Source organism: Ochotona curzoniae, unplaced genomic scaffold (genome assembly GCF_017591425.1).
Source record: "Ochotona curzoniae isolate NIBS_2020 unplaced genomic scaffold, NIBS_Ocur_1.0 contig_2599, whole genome shotgun sequence".
Lineage (NCBI taxonomy): Eukaryota > Metazoa > Chordata > Mammalia > Lagomorpha > Ochotonidae > Ochotona > Ochotona curzoniae.
In genome coordinates, this window is record NW_024465520.1 from 681,007 (window position 1) to 706,654 (window position 25,648).

Below are 25,648 nucleotides of genomic sequence, written 5' to 3' on the forward strand. Positions count from 1 at the left end.
ATGGATGCAACAGTAATAACTCTTTTTTTTTCAAACATAATGTGTAACTTACAATTTTTTCAAGCACAAAAAATGTAGGAAGAACATTTTCACCTAAACATAACACAGACTCAGCGATTACCAAGACTTTGCCACACTTAATTCATTTTCATAAAGAGTTTTACATTTTTAAAATTAACAAAGACCTTTTATTATGAGCTTCCTGGAAGCATGTTACTCAGACAAGTCTATTTAAGTATTTTAAGAAGAGATTATCTGTATTTCATTTAAACTTAGTGGCACAGTTAAAAAAAAACCCAGCATAAGTAGAACATAAGAAAAAGATATTCTTAGATGGAATTCTAGTAAAATGAAACATAAAGAAACAAACTATAATTTATGCAAATTCTCACCAGCTCCAGGACTGAACTCCATGATAGTAATAATGCAAAATCCATTGTATGGCCTGAACATAACATGCAGCCTGATCAGCCAGAAAGTCACTGAAAATATAAAGGAATACTTTTATTATCACATTATTTTTCAAGAGAGGCCAGTGTCTTTAAGGCACATCTGTTGATACCACAATTTAACTCATATGGTTTACTTAATCAACGAATTAGCTAGGATTGGTATCTAAACATTTTAATCAGAAAAACTCTTAAAACATTATTTTCAAAAATTCCACCCCATTATCTACAGGATTTATCTTACAGCTTTTCCCAGCAAGCCATTCAAATAGTTAATGTTTCTGTGCCTATTTACTCACTGAGTTTGGCTTAAAGTTTGAGGATTTAGCCAGTGAAGCTTTTGATAGAGTGGCACTAACAGTCTTTAATAGTGCAGATGGGTTGGAAGAACGGGATGTGCATCTTTATTCAGAAGATACCTGAGATTAGCATAGGAGCAAATCAAGAATATCTCAAAATACTCACTGCAGCAGCCAAAACACCTTTGAAAAGCGCTATTATCTGCCAACAGTATTCCCTTTACTCTCATTTCTTTCTTACAAGCCCAATGTCACAATCTAAGGTTTGGGTAAAAATACATCATCAAAGGAACAAAAGAACAAAAGACAAAAACAGCCTTAGACTAAAGCCAAAGCCACTTAGATATTTTCTAGCTCCTGACACAGGCATTTAGCCCAACAGGTAAGATGACCACCTCTCAAATTGGAGTACATGGGTTCAATACCCGGCTCCAGACTCCAGCTTCTTCCTAATGCAGACCCTAGGAGGCACACTGCACTCCTGCCACTTGCATGGGGAACTTAAATTGAGTTCCTGACTCCAGATTCACAATAGCTCAGTTCCAATTGTTGAGGGAAGTTTGGGGTTAAGTCAGCAAATGGGAGCTCTTTCTGTCTGTCTCCAATAAACAAATCATTTTTAAAAATAAAGAAATTTTTGGAGCTCCTACTAGTTTACGTGGCCAAGTGTGTGGTGGGTGGGACCAAGCTGGGATGCAACCCCCACTGGTTTGCATAGAAGAAATTGTTGGAGACAGAACAAGTGTGCGCACAAGCTGATTGGGGCGATGGACTGTGCTGGACCCTTTATCGGCAAGCACACACAAGAATCAGGTCTGGGAGCACCTCAGATGAGGGTTCTTTGGAGATCTCCCAACTGAACCGCTGGACTCAGAACTCCAACCATGGAGAAAATTGCAGGGTCCACAGTCCAACGTGAGGTGCTTAAGTCAGAGCTGGGTTTCCTCAGTGCCTTAGACAAACAGTGGACAGCATAGCCAGTTGCACATGGAGGTTACGACAGTACATTAGAACCTGTAGAGGATACCTGGTACCATTACAGAGGACAGAGGAAAGATCAAATTGATCAACTACCCCAGCCAAGTGTTAGCAGTGAAAATCTAGGCAAACAGACTAAGGTGGACCATGTCAGCCAGTAGATTCTGTAGAGATTTCATCGTGCTTGGAGACTGGCAGCAATTCAGAATTGCTGGGCTATCAACGACACTTAAGCATGCCCCATATCGGGGACCCTGGGATGGTCAGGAGGCAGGATGTGGCGTCTCCTTTTATCTCCTCCTTTCCCCCAGATACAGGAAGGAAAAAACAAAATGTAGAAACAATGTTTTTACCCACTTTTCTCAATCCCTTGACCGTTTGCATCCTAATCAAATATGTAAGCATAATCAAAAAATTAAAAAATCATAATTAAAAGAATAAAAAAGGAGAAATTCTGTATCTCTGGGAAGGCTGCTTGTGAACATGCAATTTACCATCTTATGAAAGAAATACTTTATAGCAATCACGAATGATTGCTTTGATCATTTTATAGTCCTTTTGTCATACTCATTTTGTTAAAGTAACAATCAGAGTATACTATATGGATGATTTTGTATCTGCCTTTAAAATTTGCTGTTAAATAAGCTGCTATAACTATCCTTCCAAATTGTTAAGACTTTCTGCAAGAAATCATTTTCTGCAGTTAGAGGACATAAGAAGTGAAAGAAATGATTAGTGACACTGAAGCAAAAGCTAATTATAACTAATCTTCTTACTAGATATTTTTTACTAAACAAGTTTAGAATAAATTGTGTATAAGAATTGTATTCAATGTGGCTATTTTTTTAATCATAGAAATAGAACAAATGTCAGACCTAAAGTCGTAGTTTCCGAAAGAATAGTTAAAAGCTGTACAACATTTTGTGAAACCAAACACTTTTTTCCCAGTATTTTATAAAAATAGTGGTCTTTAAAAAAGAAATACAAAACTTAATACTTCTACTTTAAATAAATAAAAGCATTTGGAAAAACATACTCAGACACTACATCAACTCCCATCTTCGTCATGTAATATGTTCTTTTATATTGTCTAAATTCGGTTTCAAATAGGTCATCATCTTCAGTCTCATCTTCTAAATGATCTGGGGGAAAAGACCAGAAACATGACTAGTAACTATGAATGCATTGGATTTCCACCTAATGCATATCAAACTTCCTGTTTAGATCCTGACATTATGGCTCAACTGGCTAATCCTTCTCTTGCAAGTGTCGGAATCCCATATGGACACCAGTTCATATTCCAGCTTCTCCTGCACCTGTGTGGGAGAACTAGAAGAAGCTCCTGGCTCCTGGCTTTAAATTGGATCAGCTCTGGCTGTTGTGGCCACCTTTGGAGTGAATCAGCAGACTGAAGTTCTTTTTCTTTGTATCTCCTTCTCTCTCTAAATCTGCCTTTCCAATAAAGACAAATAAATCTTAAAAAAAAAAAAAAAACCTGATGTTTACACACTATCATAAAAGCTGTCCATCACTGAATGATCACTTGTCAAAGTGATAACATAAAATACACAGTGTCTACTTACCCTTACAAGTTACTGCTTCGTTTTTGTCTAAAGCAGCCCAGCACAGAGAATTTTCTTGGCCCTGTGAATGTTACAAATGAACATAAAATGAATGACAAGACATTTCAAAGTGAGACATTAAACAGTGATTTGAAAAATACTAAAAACTGAAAAAAAATCCTTGAATTTCAAGTAACATAGTTTTAGCTATCTTTATTTTCTAAAACTGCATTTTTATTATGTAGAATTTAGCTTTCAGGACTTTGAAAGATACATAAGTAATTCTGAGAAGTATAAAAAATTTAATTACATGTCCTCCACCAAAAACATACTAGAAGAACAATTTAGTTAGAGAACAGTGTACAATCAATATAAAATCCTTTCATCATATGTCATTTTAAATATAGATGAAATTCAGGATTACTATTAATACAGTCTGCTAATACTTCAATTATATACATTGCCTATTTTCTGTATCTTCGAATCCTATCATTCTTAAGACACTTATTACCTATATCCCACTTCATTTGTCCTCCACATATATAACTTGCTTTTCCATAATTCTCCCAACATATCTTTCATATCCTGCCCATCTGTTTCTCCTCCTTGCAATCTCAATCCTTTATTTCCTGTCCTAATTGCAATCTATTGCCAGGAACTTTATTAGCTCTTCTAATTAACTTACTTCCATTTCTGCCTTTTTAAAAAAGTTTTTGAAATTTAAGCCTTTTAAGATTTAATTATTTATTTCAAAAGCAGAGTTACAAAGACAGAGTGAGGAAGAGATGTTTCATTTGATCATTTGCTACTAAAATGACTGCAACGGCCACAGCTGGGTTATGCTGAGGCCAGGAGCTAGGAACTTCCTTCAAGTTGTCCATGTAGCTGTAGGGAATCTCAAAACTTTGGTCATCTTTCGTGGCTTTTCCAGGCCTAATACAAAAATTTGGACTGGAAGTGGAGCAATCATATACATGCTCCACTGTCCATGTGTGATAGCCATTTCCACATGCGACAGCCTCACCATGCCACACCAGTGTCAGCTCCCTACTGTCCTCTCAAGGTCCCCTTTTTCTTTTTCTTTTTCTTCCAGCCCAGAGCCTCTGTTAACTCCCAGCCCTTGGGCCACTCCAACAGTATTGCTAATGTTAACAGCATGGGCCTGGAAGGCTGATGAAGGCTGCTGACTGAGGGGAGGGAACCATGGATTATTGAGATCTAAGTGTTGTGCATTCATACTACCAAAATGTTGCAGTCTTTTTTCTTAACAGGAATCAAACAGTAGAGTGTTGCCTGGCTGCTGCTTAATGAAGCATTGGATACAGAACTCACTATAAGATGACCCCAGATGTCTCGTGTCTACTTTCATTTTAGTATTTAGCTGTTCATAGTGTTGAAGCATGATTTTGCTGAACTTGGTTATTTTTAGGAGGGTCTGAACTGGCTTATAACTCTAGCAAGTCGTGTCATCAGTTTAGGTACAGAACTTTTTTTTTTTAGGAGGGGGGTGCAGAGAAATCCCCAATACACCAGTGAGGCGTAACTAATCTTTGTGTCCCACCTAGTAAGCTATGAGTGAATCCACGCTGACCATTTCCTGTCTGATTTTAAGCTTTCCTTGTTGTTGTCTGTCCATTCTAGATTTTTCGTTTGTTTGTATGTTTGTTTGTTTGTTTTGAGGGGTTTCTGGAGTGATCCTAATGGTCATTGCGAGAGAGGGTGGGGACCCAGAGCCGAATCTATAGCCATTTTGAGGTGTATAGAACCTGGTTGAATATAAACCAAAATTGAAATGTCTATGAAGAAGTCATAGGATGTAGTTACAAACCTGCATTTTCCTATCAACATATTGGTTAATCAATACCATGTCAATTAATGCCATAATGTTGTAAATTGTTGTTGATGTTATTTTGGGGCTTTTAATTGATTGTGATGATATTTTGCTGGCTTTACCTTCAGACCAGAGATGGTCTCACCAAGAAATCGTTGAACTCAGTAGGATAATAAGATGCTGGACTTTATGCTTGGTAAATACTTCCAATGAAAGAACCTCAACTGAATTTGAACTGTGGTAATGCAACAAGGTGGAGAAATCCACCATGGGGAGAGAGTTGGGGAGGGGTGGGTGGAATCCCAGTGCCTATAACACTGTGACACATAATGCAATACAATTAATAAAAAAAAAAAAAAAAGATGACCCCAGAGAAAATTAGGATAGTTTCCCTTCCTGGATTAAAGAGCTGCTAGTATTAAATGTAAACAGAACAATACAGCAAAGGACAGTTCAGGAAACTCATAAAAATTCCATTAAGTGGGGCCAGTGTTGTGACGTAGGTTAACCTACTGTGTCAGTGTGGGCATGCCATGTGGATGCTGGTGCAAGTCCTGACTGATCTACTTGTGATCCTGCTCCCTGTCAATGCACCTGGGAAAGCAGTAGAAAATGGTTCAAGTGCCTGGACTCTTGTACCCACGTGGGAGACCAGGAGTATTCCACGCAACTTAGCTGTTGCGGCTATTTTAGAAGTAAAACAAGAGATCACTGTTTCACTATACCCCTGCCTTTCAAACAAATAAATAAATCCTTAAAATTTTTTCCTAATTATGAACAGGCCGAGAAAAATTTTAGAAGAGGCTTATTCCTCAATCTAAAACAAGTAAGACATTTTTAAACTTAATTGAGATGTTTGCTAGGGTACCAGTATATTCTAACTGATTATTTGATTCCATCATAAACATATAATATTTACCAAATATTCCATTATCAATAACTTTTAACCTAAGAATATCTGTGTTTTATGATTTCACTTCTAGAGAAAAATAACTAATGTAATACCTCATAATATTTAATGTTATACAGATGCTATTAAGAACCTGGTCTACTGGGCCCCGGCATGGTGGCCTAGCAACTAACGTCCTCACCTTGAACATGCCAGGATCCCATATAGACACCAATTCTAATCCCGATGGCCCCACTTCTCATCCAGCTCCCTGCTTGTAGCCTGGGAAAGTAGTTGAGTATGGCCCAAAGCCTTGGGACCCTGCACCCACATGGGAGACCTGGAAGAAGTTCCTGGATCCTGGCTTCGGATTGGTGCAGCACCGGCCTTTGTGGTCACTTGGGGAGTAAATCTGGGGTTGGAAGATCTTCCTCTCTGTCTCTTCTCTCTGTATATCTCACTTTGTGATAAAAATAAAAACTAAAACAATCTTAAAAAAAAAAAAGAAAGAAACTGGTCTACTATTTTTAAATTCATTTATTTCTATTGAAAAGTCAGGTATATAAAGATGAGCAGAGACAGAGAGGAAGATCTTCTGTCTAATGATTCACTCCCCAAGTGGCCGCAATGGCTGGAGCTGAGTCGATCTGACGCCAGGAGCCCGGAGTCTCTTCTGTGTCTCCCACACTGGTGCAGGGTCCAAGACTTTGGGCCAATTTTGACTGCTTTCCAGGCCACAGTCAGGGAGCTGAATGGGAAGTGAGGCTGCCTGGATTAGAACCGGTACCCATATGGGATCCCAGAGCATTCAAGACAAGGACTAACCCACTTTCAGGCTACCCCACTGAGCCCACTACATTAAAATAATATCTTTCAAATGATTGTTTTTTTGAAGATAACTAATTTTGGGGGTTCTTATCTTTAGGCATATTTTTAACACATACTAGAAGAGCAAAGAACACCCAATGTTCTCTGCCTTCAAGGGTAAAACTAAACTGATTTTTAACAATCAGATTAAAGTGGTCAAATCTAACTAAGAAAAGGAAACCAAAACAAGTTTCTAAATGCTTGTGAATACAAAGGGAAGGAAAGCAAAGTGGAATGTGGCAACCCTATCATTTTAAGAAGGAAAATAAACAAGGAATATTAGTTCTTTCTATTTTTACAGCTGGAAAAAAAATGAAAGGACACATAAGAAAATGAATACCTTTAATTTTTTCTTTTCCTTAAAGTTCTTGGCTTCTTCTGCTGCAATACCTGCTGCTTCATTGAGGTACTTGTTACCAACTTTGCTTTCAAACCATTTTAGGTCCACAAAAACTTCACTGAAGTGCTCCCGATCAAACTGTACAGAAACATTCGCAAACTTTAGTGACCCCGAATAGGACAAAATAATTTAGAAAAGTGTATTTTATACTACATATGGGGACTTCATCTTTTAATTCAGAAAATTGAAAATGAAAAAAATATTTATATAGAAAAATCAATTGGAATAGAATTTTAAAGCCCTTTCTTCTGGCATTACATAATTGGTTACTGATTACTGAGAGCTACCTGGGACAGGGAAGCAACTTTTCATTACTTACATCTGATAATTTCACAAGGTATTTTTCAAATCGAGGTAAGTTGAGATGCCCACTTTCATTAATATAACCTGAAACAAATAAGATCCAAACTTGCACTGAAAGCTGACATTATTTTTTCTAAACAATTTCATAAAATGTTAAATTGTTAACATTTACTAATCAAGAAAAACATGCAGTGTTTGACTAAAACTAGTTCTAGTGTTTATGAACTTTGTTATCAAAACATACAAATGTTAAGAAAACCCAGGTTCTCACAGGCAAAATGTAAGGAATTTCAGGTTCTTATAATAAGGTTCTTCTTACAATAGTAATTTGACCAAATTTCCAACATTTGGTATGCTTAATAAAATTAAAAATTGTGTCTAGATTATTCAATTGCAATGTTAACTTAAGGGCTAATTTCCTGTTACCCTGTTTTTTTTTTTTTTTTGTCAGCATACCACTATCAATTTTCTGCTTTAGCTGAAAAAGTATTCTTTATATTAAATACTCTGAAACATGTAAATCGACTCAGAAAAATCCTGATTTTCTACCCTTACATATAAAAAAAGATTCAATAAAATCAAGTTCTGCCTTTTTAAGGACTTGGAAGACAAGACTGGCTAGATAACAGTCAGTGAGGTTGCTTAATTTTGCTCATTTTTTTTCCTTTATAAATCAAGTTGACCATCTCAGTGTCTGGCATCTTACACCAAAAGAAACCCCCAATGTTTTCCTACTCAAATTGTGTGTACAACGACCTAAAAAAATGAAGACGTATGTTTGGGTGGGGGCTAGATCTGTTCTAAATTAACATAAAGTCAAATGAATAATGAGGTTTTCTTACCCCCAAGTTCTGGCAAGATGGTAATATATGTTCCATAAAGAAGAGGCAGTGCATCATGATTAATATGTAAATGAGGTAGATGAGGAATAAAATCATTTCCAACAAGAAATCCCATCAAAATCCAATCATCTATAATTCTTTCAATATCATATTTAAAAGTGATCTTTTTCTATGGTGAAATAGAGAACATAGTTAAATGCCATAGATATTGCTGTAGACAAATCCTTGGTTAGTAGACTTATTAATACTTACTTTTAATGCTGAAAATTCATAGTCAATATATTCTCTCATTAAAGACAAGTGTAGGAGGTGAAACGTGGTTTCCTCTGGTGCACACACCCTGAAATTAGATTCAGGATACAATGAGTTTTATTTTCAAGCCCAAGATAAAAAATGTAGCAGAACTTAAATCAGAATTATCAACAGAAGATCATAAAATTTTATACTTAAGTCATGTAACTTATGTGAAAGCTACAGGAAAATCTAAAGTTAAAAATACAATTACATTTATACTAGACAAGAATATTTCAAAGTTCAAATAATTGCTTCACGTTACCTTTGCTATGGGATGATTATCAGAATTAAGAAGGCCAAAGTAAGAAATCAGCTGTATCTGGGCCATTTACTGCTAGCTATGAGCAGAAGGTACATAAGTAAGTATATTCTCTGATATCTACTGCAATACAATGGCGAGGCAATATCACTTCTCCTCTTTATCTTTCCCCAGAATAGAAGAGTTCTAGAATCCAAGCTGGTGGCCTATACTCCGAGTTTAACTTAAGAGTTAAAGAACAATAGCATGCTGCACAAATTATATACTACAAACAAGAGGCTTTTATGCCAGGAATACAACATAAGAAAACTTTAACACAAGAAAAATCAATGTAACATCAGTCATTAAAAGAATGAAAAGGAAGAAAACCCCAGGATATCATTTTGGAGAAGAGGCATTTGACAAAATTCAACATTCTTTCAAAATAAAAATACTCAGCAAACTAGGTATACTAAAGGGCACCTACGAAGATCTATTGCTAACAACACACTCATCAATGAAAGACTAAACCTTTCCTCTTAGTGTCAGGAATAAGACAAGTGTGCCCTCTTTACCACAGCAACGGCACTATTCTGGAAATCCGAGTCAGAGAAAGTAGGCAAGAGAAGAAACAAAACACGCTGAAAGTGGAAAGGGTACAACCATCTTCACTTATGGATGACCTGAGTCTATGTACCCTGAGTTCTATAGAATCAGAGAAAAAATACTTAGAGCTAAAAAAAAAAAATTAAGCATAGATGGAGGGTACAAGTAAACATGTGAAAATAATGCTTCCTTAGATTTCCTAAGAACAATTTTTAAAATTAAGAAAATACCCCATTTATAATAATATCTAAAAGAATATGATACTCAAGAATAAACCTGACCAAGGAGCTAAGACTTATGCAATGAAAATCACGGGGAAAAAATTGCCTAAAGGATCCACAGGGTCGATAAAACCCCTATTCAAAACTCAATGATGCTTTTTCACAACAGAAAAGTTCATTCTAAATTCTGCATAGAATTCCAGGACACCCTGAACAGCCAAACAGTCTTTAAAAAGAAGAACAAGCTAGAGGTTTCTTTTTGATTTTCAAACTTACTAGAGTAGCCAGTGTTGTGACTTGGTAGGTGAAACCACTGCCTACAATTGTGGCATCCCACATATCAGTTGCCTGCTCATGTCCTGGGAAAAGCAGTGAAAGATGGACCAAGTGTTTGTGTACGCCCCTCCCCGCTCTTGCCCCATCTAAAGCAGACACTGGGATGAAGCTCCTGGCTTTGGCCTGGTCCAGAGGTGATCCTTGTAGATATCTGAGAAATGAACCATTGTCTGATATATCTCTGTCTTCCCCTCTTTCACAGTAACTCTGACTTTCAAAAGTAAATAAATCTATAAAAAAAAAAACAGAAACAAAAAACCAAACCTTTCTATAAAAAACTAACCAATAGCATAATTACAGACACATACATTACTGGAAAAAAACAGAGAGCCCATAAACAAAGCTTTGCATATATGATTACCATTTTCAAGAAGGCTACATAGACATTAAATGGGGGGAAACACAGCATTTTCACTACTGGTGCTGGGAAAATCAACTCTCAACTACAAAAGTGCAAATAAGTTTAAGGGGCCAGAGTTGTGGTACACTAGATTAAATCATTGCCAGCAATGCTAGCATCCACTATGCGTGCCAGTGCATCCCCCAGTTGTTCTGCTTGTAATTCAACTTCCTTCCCAGGAGCCTGGGAAGACAGCAGAAAACTACCCAAGTACTTGGGCCTCTACTACAGACATTGGAAGACCAAGAAGGAATTATTGGTTCTGGGCTTTGGCCTGGCCCACCTCTGGCTACTGCAGTCATTTGGGGAATAAACCAGGTAATAAAAGACAAAGAATGAAGTTGAACCCTTACTTTATATCATGCTATACAAAAATTAACTCAAAATGATCAAATGTCTAAATGTAAAAGTAAAAAATGTAAAACAAATAAAACAGAAAAAAATGCCTATGACACTGAATTTCACATGACTTCTAGGGTATGTCACTAAATGCACAGCTAACAAAAGAAAAAGATAAATTGGAAACATCAAAATAAAACATGTGAACATCAAATGACAGAATTAATAGAGTAAATTGGCAACACATGGAATAAAGGAAAAAAATCTGAAGATCAAATATCTGCAAAGGGATTACCATTTAGACTTTGTTCCTATTCTTTCTTCCTATATACTATAGTATTTACCTTTGTGTTTTTTTGCCACCAAATCGAACTTCTTCTCTTAACAGAGAAAAATGTGCTTCATGACTTGTTAATCCAAGCATAATCTGTTAAAAAATAATGAAAAAATGTTTTTACTCTTTCATTTTTGTATGCCAGGTTCACAAAATCAATCAAATAAAAAACATTTACATAGGGGCAACAATAAACATTTACTTACTAACTATACGAATATCAATAACTTTGTACCCTTCCTACTCTCCAAATTCCAAACTCCTTGGTTTCCGCTTACTTCTACTGAGGGGTAGGAAAGAGATGAGGGATAAATGAGAAATTAGAGGGAGGGGCCAGTGTTGATATAGTGGTTATAGCTGCTACCTGTGACACCAGCATTCCATATGTGCACTGGTTTAAATCCTGGATGCTCCACTTTCAATGCAGCTTCTCACCGATGTGCCTTAGGAAAGCAGTATAAGATGGCCCCTGTACCTACATCAGAAACCAGGAAAAAGCTCCTGGCTCCTGGCTTTGAATTGGCTTAGCCCTAGCCATTACAGACACCTGGGGAGTTAATTAGTAGAGGGAAGATAACTGTCTCCCTCTCTGTAACTTTCAAATAAATAATCTTGAAAACAAAAACAGGGTGGGGAGTGGCATGATAGCCTAGCAACTAAAGTCCTTGCCTTGAACATGCCAGGATCCCATATGGACACCAGCTCTAATCCCGATGGCCCCACTTCCCATCCAGCTCCCTGCTTGTGGCCTGGGAAAGCAGTCGAGGATGGCCCAAAGCCTTGGGACCCTACACACACATGGGAGACCTGGAGGAAGTTCCTGGTTCCTGGCTTCGGATTGGCGCAGCACTGGCCTTTGTGGTCATTTGGGGAGTGAGTCATCAGACGGAAGATCTTCCTCTCTGTCTTTTCTCTCTGTATATCTCACTTTGTCATAAAAATAAATAAATCTTTAGAAAAAAAAAAAAGGAAGAAAGAAAAAAAAAGAAAGAAAAGAAAGAGGAATGAATGAATGAAGGAACAAATTACAGAAGTAATTTATCCATGATAAAAAGAATATGGAAGGGGCTGGGGTGGGGCAGGCATTTGGTGCAACTTAGATGCTCATGTTCCACAATGGAGTCCTTGGCTTTGATGTCTGGCTATAGGTCTGATTCTAGCCTCCTGGTAACATATATCCCAACAGACAGAGGTAATCCTCAGGAAGCTGGGTTCCTATAAGGGAACCTTCATAAAAATGCAAAACATAGGTAAACATGTATGTATGCATGTATATATATATATTTATATTCTCACAGATGAACCGTGGAATGGAGACTAGCATACTAAGAAGTAATCATTCATTGCAGAATGCATCTCTACTCCCAAATAAAAGGAGGCCTCCCAATGAAGATATTAAATATATCCTGACAACAGAATACTAGACTTTTTACCATTGTCTACATCTACAAGGTTATGATGCACTTAAAAATAGAATGTTGGATTTGTGACTGTTGTTGAATACTATACTATGGTAATAATATGGGAAAATCATGAGGGTGTGGATAGAGGAATGGAAGGGGATTCACTCTGTCTATGGAACCGAATCGGAAAAAAAGAAGCTGGGTTCCTGTCTTCTGCAATGGGAGACAAGGATTTAGTTCCTGGTTACAGCTTTTGCTCAGCCTTTGTGGGCTCTTTGAGGGTGAGCTGGCAGAAAGGAGCTAACTATGGCCTTGACTATCTCTAAAATAATAAACTAAAACAAAACCTAAAACAGAAGTAGCATTCTCTTGGAGGCCAAGATAACTTCTGATGGAGTCAAACTCCAAAAAAAATGAAAAAGGGCACTTTCAGTTAATTTCCTTACATAGTATTCCAATTCTCAAAGTAAGTTCTAAGTGTAATGAGACATGTTAACCAATTACAATGCCAACTGCTTACTTTATTTCAATACTATTTATTTATTTATTTCAATACTATTTCAAAACATCTGAGGCAACCAGGAAAATAAGAATATTAACTGGTTATATAAATATGTCAAGTACTCTTTTTTGTTTTATGTAGGATGATATTATATGGATATAATATTTTATTTTGATTGGAAAGTCAGATTTACAGAGAGGAGAGACAGAAATATCTTCCATCCCCAAGCACCCTCAATGGCTGGTGCTGAGCCAATCCAAAGCCTCCTGCAGGCCTTTTCCTGGTCTCCCACATGGGTGCAGAGTCCCAAGGTTTTGGGCCATCCTCCCCTTCTTTCCCAGGACACAAGTAGGGAGCTAAAAGGCAAGTGGAGCAGCCAAGACATGAAGCGGCACACGCAAAGTGAGCAATTTAGCCACAGGCTACCTTGCTGGGCCACGGCTATATTTTTTTTTTTTTTAAATCTCTTTTCCTTTAGAGCAACAGTCTAACAGATGACTAGATTAGGTGATAAAAGTTTGAGATTTGCTTTAATAAGTAAAGGAGGCAGGAAATGGAGGAGACAGAGGGTTAGTGATGGGAGATAAAACTTAACATTTAAGGTAGAAGAAGGCCATAAGAAGTTTCCTATCTCGTCTATTTTTGTATATGCCTGAAAATTTCCCTAATGAAAAGTTAAAACGACGAAGTCCAGCAGAGACGTTTTGGGCACAGAGTTATCGGATTAGGGAGCAGTAACAATCTTGCAGGAAGCCTGAAAGTAAACACTACCTTTTCTTACCTTGACAGAGTCAGATCTACAGATTAATTAAATGACAAAAAAGTTCAACTGTCTAATTGTTTCAGAATTTTTAGTAATTGCAGAAACAGCAATTCGGATATCCCAAGTATTTGTTGTCATGGCCTGTAAAACTCCTGCACAACACTCAGTTTTTAAGGTACTGAGCTATAGAAGCATAAGGTAATAGTAACAGTAAACATTATACCTACCAAGTCAGCATCTAAACCATAGAGACAATGTCTGGTGTTTGGATCATGATCTGGCTTTGCTTTCTCGGATCTGATAAATTCCATGATTTTATGTTCTCCTTCTCCGGGAGTCTAAATATAATATTTAAAAAGAAGTGGTAGTATGTTATGACTTACAATATTAAACACATTCTTTAAAAAAACTCTTTAAATAAAAAAATTACCTCATGGCCTGAGAAGTAGATAGTAACTCCTTGCCATGACTTGTCTGTGGAAATTTTCATATTTACAAAATACTTCAGATGTTCATGTAACCTGGCCATGAATTCAGTTCCTGCAAATAAAAAGTTTCAAAGAGGTTAATCTGAGAAAGACATAACAGTAATGAGTTAGAGAGAACATTTAATGAGCTCTAGGTATCCAGGAAATAGGTGGGGGATATGACCCGCAAAGATCAGCAGCTCTTTTGCTTCTCAGCGAATGTTGTACATGCTTTTTCTAAAATCACTGGTAACCCTAAATGAAATCAAAGGAAGTCAAGAAATTTTATTGCTCTTCTAGTACTGAGCTTTCTTAGTACTTTCACTTAAGTTTTAATTCTTAATAAACCCGAAGCTTCTACTTTTAAAGTTTTCTTTTTAAAAATTTTTACTGGGAAGGCAGATTTACAGAGGGGAGAGAGAGAAAGAGCTTCCATCAGCTGGTTCACTTCCCAAATGGCCACAATAGTTGGAGTGGTGCTGAGCTGATTTGAAGCCAGAAGCCAGGAGTTTATTCCTGGTCTCCCACGCAAGTGCAGGATTCCTTGGCTTTGACCATCCTCTACTGCTTTCCCAGGCAACAAACAGGGAGCTAGATGGGAAGTGGAGCGGTTGGGATATGAACCAGCACCCATACTGGATCCCAGCACTTGCAAGGGATAGGATTAGTCAACTGAGCTATTGTGCCAGACTCAGGTTTTTATTTAAAGGCATAATACTTAAATCAGTTTGTGACACCAATTATACTACTAGTAATGTGAAAAATTATTAACTTGGAGGCATAAGTATTACAGTGAAGTATGTTATGTAACCACCTGTGACGCTAGCATTCCGTTCTTATGAGTGCTGACAACAGTCCTGACTGCTCCCCTTTGATCTAGCTCCCTGCTGATGTGCCTGGGAAAACAATGGAAGATGGCCCAATCGCTTGGGTCTCTGCTACCCAAGTGGCACACCTGGATGCAGTACAGGCTCTTGGTTTTAGCTTGGCCAATCTCAGCTGTTGCGGCCATTTTAGGAGTGAACCTGTGGAAGAAAAATTTGTCCCTCCCTCTTTATAACTCTATTTAAAAATAGGTAAGCAAAACTTTAAAATAATAATTAACTTAGAAACTTGGTTTAGAAAAAGTATGTGGTAAGAAAAGTCCAGATAGTCAATAGCCAAAGGCGGTATTTTTAAATCACAATTGGCAAATAGCCAATTTTTAAATTGAGTATGTGCTTCTAGGGAACTTAATGAAAGAGAATATGCCATTGTTAGTAAGGAATTCATGAGAAAGTGAGGTTAAGAGGTTTACTCAACAGAATCATAACGTTACCCAGTGCTCCTGGAAGTACTGAATATGCCTCTCTATATAAAATTGTAATACAGACAATTTCATTTCCCTAAAAGTCACAAAAATCTTTGTCTTTGAAAAGTAAGTGCTTTGATCTAAGAGAATAGGTTTCTCATGCTGTACAACAGCAACTAGTCACATAGACTTGAGCAAAAGCCTCACCAAACCTCTTTTTGTACTAACAAATCACAGGAATAGGCTGACGGAAATGAGAAGTTGTTTCTAGCTCTGAAATTCTGTGAATCTACCATAGTTTTGTTTTTATTTACTCTGATCAACATCTGCAAATCTCTACAGTGGGTCCTTACAGAAGCATTTATGATTAAGGTGATAAAACCATCTCATGAGCACAAACAAGTGGGAAACAGCAAATGGAACCCTAAAGCCAAAACAAATTCAAAAAGATAAAAATATTTTTTGATTTTTCAGTTTACATTTCAGTTCTTTCAGAACTCTTTTTCAGTGAATTTACCTGGTGTAATACAGTTGGAATCAAATCTGGCCTCTGTGGGAAGAGTTTCCCCCTTTTCGAGTGCCTTTTTAATTTTCTCTTCGGCTTCTTTTGCTGACCTTAAAAGTTAAAGAAAAAAAATGCCTTAAACTTTCTGAAAAAAGTAAGGACCATCACACAAATTATTATTGCATTTGTAACTCACATACTGACCTACCAATTTTAATGTTCAAAATAAACAACTTTTGAATAATTGCAATTGATGCAGATGAGTCTTATTTACACGCATAATTGATCTTACAAATATATAGTGGGTTCATTATGTAAACAAAACCAAAAGTACCACACAGCTTTAAGCATTCATTGATTATACACATACATTTTTGATAATACCCTCTACTTACCATGCATAATAAAGAACTTTAAGTGATCTCTAGGATACTATATTAAAATAGTTTATATCTTTTTCTTGCCTCCTAAAGATACTAACGATGAAAGCCTAATAACATTAATGACATCCCTTGACCAAATTATCTCATTAAAAAGAAATTTTAGTTGAGAGACACAGCATCTGCGGGTTCATTCTTCAAACGATTGCAATAGCCAGAGCTGGCCAAGGTTGAAGTTGAGCCTGGAACTCTACCTGGGACTCCTATATTAAAAATTAATCTATTTGTATGTGGGGTGAAGATGTAGAATTCCAAGTCCTTCTTGACGTTTTAGGTTAAGCAGCTAGGTAGGTGGTTTTGCTATTCACTCAGACAGGAAACACAAAATGGTTCTAAGGGGATGATAACTTCAGTTACAAACATATTAAGCCTGATGTGTGTCTGGGACATTGGAAGAGAAATATTCATCAGGCATTTGGGTATAATAGGAACCTAGGAGAGAGTTATAATAAATTTAGGAGTTCTCAGCATAGACCTAATTGATCAAAGCCATGGAGTGACACATCACTCAGAGTTCAGGTCAAAACTTTAAGAAACATTACCTTCTTCTAAAAAGCAGAGATGGAAAAGAAGGTGACAAGGGGAGAAAAAAGGTGCACTCAAATTGAAAATGTAGTTACATGAGGTCAAGAAAAAAATTCAAGAAAGAATGGCTACATTGTTAGATACTATAGATAATCACGGAGAAAGAACTATCCCTTGAATTTAGTTATAATTTTGTATTCTCTTACGATTTTAGTGACATGGTGGAATGAGAAATAAGAGAATAAAAAATATGACTGGAGAAAGCAGTCATTGTGGAGAATGATAGAAGACAATTTAGAGATTTCTGGAATACATAGGATTTCAGGGTAGCTTAGTATTTATTAAGGGCTTGAGGTGGGTATGGTCTTAACATCTGATATACTCCATTGCTTCAGGTTTCCTTCTGAACCTGGAGGTTGGAAAGTTGAAAATATTAAACTCTCAAGCTTCCCTGTAGCTAGGTTTCTAGCTATGACTCAGATTTTTGTATCAATCAGATGCAGTCATAAAAGCTTTGGGAGTTCTGAAGTACGGTGATGCCTGATACACTGGGGCTGAGGGGTATGTTACTTCTGCATGGTAAAGGAGATCCCAGTAGTCAGTAACTTCATAGCTACTGGAAAGCAAGTATTGCATTTCCTTTTGGCCTTTTGTTCACTGAAAGTGAAACTTGCCTGATGCAGTAGATTTAAATAATCTTCCCTAACTAGATTTCAGTAGATACCAATATTTAGCTTAACAAAGGCCACCAGAAGTCGCATAACTTCTAGAGATTCAGATTAAATAAGTTGTGGGTAGTATCTGAGAATCTAAATTTTACTAAAAGAAAGCTTCTGCCTCTATCTCACAGTCCCTCCAATATTTAAACCAACATTTTTTTTCACTATTGTCTCACAGTTCTCACTAGCAGCCTTCTCTAAGGCAGTTGCCACATTCTTTTGATAATTTCCATACATGATGCAAGACTGTTCTTTCTATTCCCTTACCTGCCATTATAATTCCAGGGTTCATTAAAAACTAGTGCTCCAGGAGAAGCAAGATGGTGGAATATGGTAAGGACACATTTAAACAGACAGAAACATTAGCCAGTGTGAAGCAGTGAGACACATTTCAGGAAATAGGAGAGACAGAATGAAAGCAGAGGGGCACCTGAAGACTGACAGACATGGGAAAGCAGTGGACACAATGGTGTGGTGTTGCAGTGACTGATAACCCAGCAGCTTCAGTGATCTAAACTGCACCAACAGCTGGAACTCCACCATAAACAAGGTGGGAAGGGACATTCACTGGGAACTCAGGCAGTGAACCTGCTGGACTGTTTGATTTGACCAAGAGCAGAGACAGACCAGTAGGTCCCAGATCGGCAGGTCCCAGACTGGCAGTGTAGGAACAGGTGGATGTGACAGCCCATCTGCCTCCTAGAGCTGAATCGGATGCCATTTTGTGTAGGGAAACACCGGCTATGGGTCAGGACTGCACATACACTGAGCTGGGAGTGAACTCATTTCTGGCTCAGTGAACAGCAACAATATGGCACAGCACAGGTTCCACACAAAATAGGTCCTGACAGCCAGTAGATCAAGAATTCTAGCAGTGGCACATCAGGCACCATCTTGTACAGTGAGGCAAAAGATGTAAGACTGCAGGAACAATGGCGCATGCGCTGAACTGGGAGTGAAATCATGGAACTCAAGTGTGTTGCACTGGTCCCACAGGGAAACAATACTGACTTTGGCATTGTACGGGCCAAAACAGATGGGTCAAAATAGGTCTGTGTAGCTCCCAGACCTAACAGCCACAGGTTCTGGCAAGATCAGCATCACCAACAACTTAGCTATATAGGATTCTCGGTGTCTCCCTAATCCTGGGAGCTGCTCCAACCAGATGTGGCAGAAAGGTTGTAGAGATAATGGTGCCACATCCACCTGGTATCACAGGACTTGGAGAGTGGTGAACCAGGAACTGGGGCTACAAAGACCATGGTGGAAGTCTAACATAAGAACCCAGACCTGGAACATGCTAGAGTGAGTAGCACAACTGACTGTAAATAAAGAGCCGTGTACCAACTGCAATAAGCAAAATAGAATTGTAGACTTGTAGGTGACAAAGCTTAGGAATCTAGGAGAAGAATCTAATAACCAGAAGTACAATGACCAAGAGCAAAAGAGACAGTGGCACAATGAATATTACTGAAGACTCCCCTGCAAAGGAGCAAAACCCTTTGCCAACCTCAGAGTTAAATGAGGAAGACATTGAGGAAATGGGGGATACAGAATTCAAAACACTTGTTATAAAGCTTCTTATCAACAATGAGAAGGCATTCAAGGAATTTAAGGAATCTGTTACACAGCAATTAATAGCAGTGGATTCCTTTGATTAAAGGAAAGCTGATATATCAGAAATGAAGAATACAGTGGGGCAAAGTAAAAGTACAGTGGAGAGTCTCCAAAACAGAATGAAGCAAGCAGAACAAAGATTCTCAGAATTACAAGATATTTTCTGTCACCAGGGAAAAACAAACAAAAAGCTGGAAGCAGAGCTGGGTCAAGCCAAAAAAAGTATTCAGGAATTGAAAGACACTATTAAAAGGCCAAATATAAGAGTTATGGGAGTCCCAGAAGGTGCAAAAAGAGAAACTTGGATTAAAGGTGTATTCAATGAAATAATAAGGGAAATTTTCCCTAAGTAGAGAAAGAATTGGGAAACATCCAGGAGGGGCACAGAACGCCCAACAGGCTTGACTAAAACGATCTTCACCATGATACATGGTGATCAAACTCTATTCAATTGAACATAAGGAAAAGATCCTTAAATGAGCACATGAACAAAATCAACTGACATATAAAGGATTGCCAATTAAATTCACAGGAGACTTCTCACAGGAAACTTTATAGGCCAGAAGAGAATGGAGTGACATATCCCAGATTCTAAAAGGAAAAAATTGTCGGCTCAGGATAACACACAATATTTCTTTGTCTTTGAAAATGAAATAAAATTCTTCCACAGTAAAGAAAAGGTAAAATAATATGCTTTGGGTCTGGTGTGGTGGCCTAGTGGCTAATGTCCTCGCCTTGCACTTGCTAGGATCCTATATGAGTGCCTGTTCTAATCCCAGCAGCCCTGCTTCCCATCCAGCTCCCTGCTTGTGGCCTCGGAAGACAGTCGAGGACGGCCCAAAGCATTGGGATCCTGCACCCCCATGGGAGACCTGGAAGAAGCTCCGGACTCCTGACATCGTATCAGAGCAGTGCTGCCTGTTTTACAGTCACTTGGGGCATGAATCATCAGACGGAAGATCTTTGTTCTGTCTCTCCTCCTTTCTGTATATCTGATTTTGTAATAAAAATAAAATAAATCTTTAAGAAATAATATGCCTCTTCCAAATCTGCCCTACAATAAAGATGTTCTTTTGACAAAGAGATATAGCACCCACCAAAATCAAAGGCTAATGTGAAGAACATTCCAGTGAAATAACAGAAGGCTAAATCAATGAACAATCCATTGCTAAAAGGACAAGACCAAATTACCACCCATTCATATCAACCCTGAATGTAAATGGATTACGCTCATCAATCAAATGTCACAGATTAGCAGACTAGATTAGAAAACCAAAACCCATCTATTTGTTGCCTACAGGAGACACATCTCACCAACAAAGAAAATATCTCATGGATTTTGATTTTTTGTTTTGTAGTTTCATCTCTTCAAAAGTGTTTCTCATTAAATTTTTCACTGAATCATAGATCATTCTGTAGCATTATTTTCTTGAAGAAGGTTTTTGATTTTCTTTTGATGGTCCCTGATTTCTTGAGTGACATATAGGTCATTCAGTAGCATGTTATTTAACTTAACGCTATTTTTAATTTCTTTTTTCTTCCTGTTGTTGATTTTGTTATGTGGCTTTTCATTTAAGGAGATGTAGAGTAACTGTGTAACAGAGACTGTCATATCCAGTAGCATGTTATTTAACTTCATAGCATTGTAAATTTGTATTTTTCCTCCTGTTGATTTTCTTTTGTGGCGTTTTATTTAAGGGGATGTATAGTAACTGTGTAATAGAGACTATCATATCCAGATAAGAGGATACAATGCAGTTTGCACCTCTACTTCCAGATCAAAGATAGATTCCAATGAAACTGTTAACTATATCTTGACAATAGGATGCGGTACTCTCCATTGTCCATGCCCGCGATGATGGACATATGACTGTGTATGAACTATACTATGGTATTAATATAGGGGAACTCAGAGTGGGGGGAGTGGACTTGGTAAAGGAGAAGGGGAACCCTAGGGCCTATGGAACAGTATCATAAACTGATAGTAATAATAATAAAAATAAGTTTAAAAAAAAGAAATTAAAAAAATCAAACATAAAAAAGAAAAAAACACTAATGCCTCAATACTTTGGACTCAAGGTTTCTTAACTACAATTCTAACAACTTTCTTAATTTCTGCAGGGACACACAGCCTGGTCTCACTGTTAATCTGGAAGTATTCCATAAGTCTAAGACTTAAAAAAATTTTTTTCCTAAGATTTATTAATCTGAAAAGCAAAATAACAGAAAGTGTGGGAGAGACAGAGCTCCTCCATCTGTGGGTTTGCTCCCTAAATGGCTACAATAGCTGGGGCTGAACCAGGACAAAGCAGGAGCCAGGTTTCCATCCTGGTTTCCCATGTGGGTGGCACCTGAGCCATCTATGTTGCCTTCCTAGCTACATGGGGCTGGATAAGAAGCAGAGTGACTAGCACTAAACTGTCCCTTGAATATGGGGGCTGTAAGCATTTCAAGTGGTTGCTTAATGCACTATGCCACAACATAACCCCCTTATTTTCAACTTTAATATCTTCTCTAATGTAAACTTCTCCTTTCATCTTTAGTATCTAAGTAATGCAGTGGTACTAACAATATCCTAAGTAACATAATTCAACTGCCTTCTGATCTCAACAACCTTTCCACCTAACTTACACTCATGCTTGACAAAGTCTGGTACTCAACATACGACTACTGAATTAACTAAATGTCAACAGTTCTCTCCCTGTAACAGCACTCTCAGTTCCTGCTTCAGTAATCAGCCCAGACACATGACTAGAGAAGCTTTCTCTATTAGCAACATTTTCAAATCATCACTGGGGTCTGAAAAACTTGTGACAGAGAACAACAAAGTGACTTTAAATAAAACCTAACATGTGCTACAAAGCGTGCTGTCAACTGGAGTTACTAATTCTCAACTAATAAAGTCTGAAATCTGAAACACTCTCACATCTGGGGGAGAATTTAAGTAGGAAAGAATCATAAACAGAAGACACACTGTGGTACTTTAAAATAGTATCTTTTATCAATACAAATAAAGCATCGATATTTTACCTAAAGCGTCTCCCACGCTGCTGGTTCATTTTTGCTCGAGGAGCCACACCATCAACAGCCATAAAGAACACTTTTCTAGGTTTAATAATGCGAAACAACACCTCCAGGTAGTGAAAAATATCAGTAAAGATTTTATCCTCTGAAATTCTAAAGTGAACATCATCGTCATTAGGATGGGAACACTGATGTATAATTCCATTCATATCTAGATACAAGTTGTCAAATTCAGGAATCTAAAAAACAAAGGAAAATGTTATTGTCACCAACTGTAATCAACAATGGTTATATCAGCATTAGCTAATCTTAGTATCAGTATTAGCTGAAAAAGTAATTGTTTAACGATAAATAACAGAAATGATGGGTACAATGAAAGAAATTTACAGAAAACCCAATGCCAGCATCATACTAAATGGGGAAAGATGGAAAGCTTTTCCACTAATATCTGGAACTAGATAGGGGCGTCCGCTCTCACCACTACTCTTCAGTATAGTATGGGAAGTCCTTGCCAGAGCTATTAGATAAGAAAATGAAATTAAAGGAATTCAAATTAGAAATGAGGAACTGAAATTATCTCTATTTGCAGATGAGATGATCTCTATATGAAAGAACCAAAAGACTCAGTTAAGAGAATATTGGAATTCATAAGAGACTTTGGCAGGGTAGCAGGATATAAAATTAATGAACACAAATCGATGATACTACTGTACACAAATAATTCCACAGCTGCGAAAGAAACTGTAAGCCCAGTCCCCTTTAAAATAGTGGAGAGGAATCTTAAATGCCTAGGAATTTAACTAAATATGTGGAAGACCTCTATGATGAAAACTATAAAACATTAAAAAAAAAAAAAGAAACAGAAGAAGACATTGATAAATGGAGAAACTTCCCATGTCCCTGGATTGGCACGATTGACATAATCAAAATATGTATATTACTAAAGGTAACATGCAGATTCAATGCAATCTCAATCAAAATCCCAACAATATTTTCAGAAACTGAAGATACAAAAGTTCATCTGGAAACAGAAGAGATCACGAATAGCCAAAGACATCCTGAGGAATAAAAATCAAGCTGGAGGAATCACAATTCCAGACCTCAAGACATACTACAGAATAGTGGTCATCAATACAGTCTGGTACTAGTACAGAAACAAAGAAGATCAGTGGAATAGAACTCAAGCACCAGAAGGGAGCCCACACATAATATATAGCCAACTAATCTTTGACAAGAAAACAGAAAACAATCCAGAGAAAAAGCCTGGTGTTTTCAATAAATGCTGTTGGAAGGAAGGCCCGCAACTGTCACATTATACAAAAATCATCTCTCAAAGGCTCAAGGAACTAAATCGACACCCAGAAATCATCAAACTACTAAAAGAAAACACAGGAAGCACTCTCCAAGATATAGGAACAGGGAAAGACTTCTTAGAAAAGATGCCAAAAGCACAGGTAAGCAAGGATAAAATAAACAAGCAAAACCACATCAAACTAAAAAGCTTCTGTACAGCAAAGAAAAGCTTTATCAAAGTGAAGACGCAATCAACAGGACAGGAGAAAATCTTTGCACACTACACAAGTGAAAGGGACTAGTATCCAGAATTTACAAAGAGCTTCACAAACCCAGGGAAAGTAAACAAACAAAACAACCTTGTGAAGAAATGGTGAAGGAAATGAACAGACATCTTACAAAAGAACAAATTCAAATGGCTAACAGACATATGAAAAGAAGCTCAGGTTCCCTTACCATCAGGGAGGTACGAATGAAAACACATTGAGGTATCACCTAACTCCAGTGAGACTGGCCTACATTCAAAACTCTACTACCACCTGCTGGCATTGATGTGGGGAGAAAGGTACCCTCTTTCACTGCTCGCAGGAGTGCAGGCCAGTACAACTACTATGGAAATTAGTATGGAGAGTGCTTAGAGAATTGCAAATAAACCTGCCCCCTGAACTACCTATCCCACTCCTAGGAATATACCCAAAGGAAATGAAAACTGCATATGAGAAGGGGATCTGAATCCTATATTTACAGCAGCACAATCTACAATAGCAAAGACATGGAAACAATCCAGATGCCCATCCAAAGAGGAGTGTCTAAAGAAGCTGTGGTACATCTACTCCATGGAATATTACTCAGCCATTAAAAAGAATGAAATTATACCATTTGCAACTAGATGGTCCCAACTAGACACCATTATGCTTAGTGAAATAATTCAATCCCCAAAGGACAAATACCATATATTCTCTCCAATATCAGGAAGCCATCATGCATATTTTAAGTTCAATAACCCTTTCCATACTGTTTTTGCTTCATCCCATGTGTTCTGATGTTTTTAAATTTCATTTTCATTTCTTTCAAATATTTTCTTTTCTCTTGTTGAATTTGCTGTTGGCTCATGGATCACAAAGTGTTATCACTTTACCCAAGAGGCTTTTATGTTTTCTTTTTGTCACCCATGCATTGGTTCTTCAGTGGGGCATTTTTTCAACTCCATGGTGCTGTAAATTTTTGTTGTTAAGTTTATTTCTTCTATTGACTTTGTTTTTCGGCTTCTCATTTAAGGGAATATATAGTGATGATGTAATAGAGACTACTATATCCAGATGTGAAGATACAATACAACATGCATCCCTATGTCCAAATCAAAGATGGACTCTCAATGACTCCTTACGAAGAACTATGCTATTGTAATAACAGGAGGAAAATTAGCTGGAGGTGGGAATTTGGAGGCGGGGGAGGGAATCTATGGTATTATACCATAAAAAAAATTGTTAGGGGCAGACACCAGCATGCCAACAGGGAGGATTTGGGGATAAGCACACGAGTGTGCATGGGCCTTGGGTAAGCAGGCTGGGCCTCCGGCTAGAACGGCAAACTGGCAGACGATGGAGCTTCAGAGCTTGGGGATCTGTGGATTGCTCAAGGAAGTGGATCCGGAGATGTATCTCAGGGAGAACTGCCGAGGAAGAATGTGTCAAGTGAGGAGTGATTCTGGACTTCCACCAACTTGGTTACTGCACTTGCAGGTAAATGAGGCAGCTGAGACCAGGTGTTTTGAGGATGAAAAACCAGAGGACCTTTTGGGGCTAAACCAATACACCCGCCCTTGCAGGAGACCTGAGCTGGGACTCTGAGTGTCAACCACCATCTACTGGCACACACAAAAGTCATGGCTAGCGAGTCTTACTGACAGGG

General features: G+C 37.7%; 1 protein-coding gene across 5 annotated transcripts in view; it reads right to left on the bottom strand.

Moving 5' to 3' along the window:
* XRN1 (5'-3' exoribonuclease 1) overlaps window positions 1-25,648 on the bottom strand; it is a 105,662-nt gene that overhangs the window by 69,168 nt on the left and 10,846 nt on the right. For all 5 annotated transcript variants that reach the window (XM_040974734.1, XM_040974737.1, XM_040974738.1 and 2 more), the window contains exons 2-13: window positions 22,451-22,683; window positions 16,132-16,229; window positions 14,287-14,396; window positions 14,084-14,194; window positions 11,199-11,281; window positions 8,673-8,760; window positions 8,421-8,589; window positions 7,595-7,662; window positions 7,216-7,353; window positions 3,310-3,370; window positions 2,763-2,868; window positions 393-482 (exon numbers count right to left, since the gene is read on the bottom strand). In XM_040974734.1, the coding sequence (XP_040830668.1) occupies window positions 393-482; window positions 2,763-2,868; window positions 3,310-3,370; window positions 7,216-7,353; window positions 7,595-7,662; window positions 8,421-8,589; window positions 8,673-8,760; window positions 11,199-11,281; window positions 14,084-14,194; window positions 14,287-14,396; window positions 16,132-16,229; window positions 22,451-22,683 (1,355 nt within the window). The remainder of the gene's footprint in view (window positions 1-392; window positions 483-2,762; window positions 2,869-3,309; window positions 3,371-7,215; window positions 7,354-7,594; window positions 7,663-8,420; window positions 8,590-8,672; window positions 8,761-11,198; window positions 11,282-14,083; window positions 14,195-14,286; window positions 14,397-16,131; window positions 16,230-22,450; window positions 22,684-25,648) is intronic.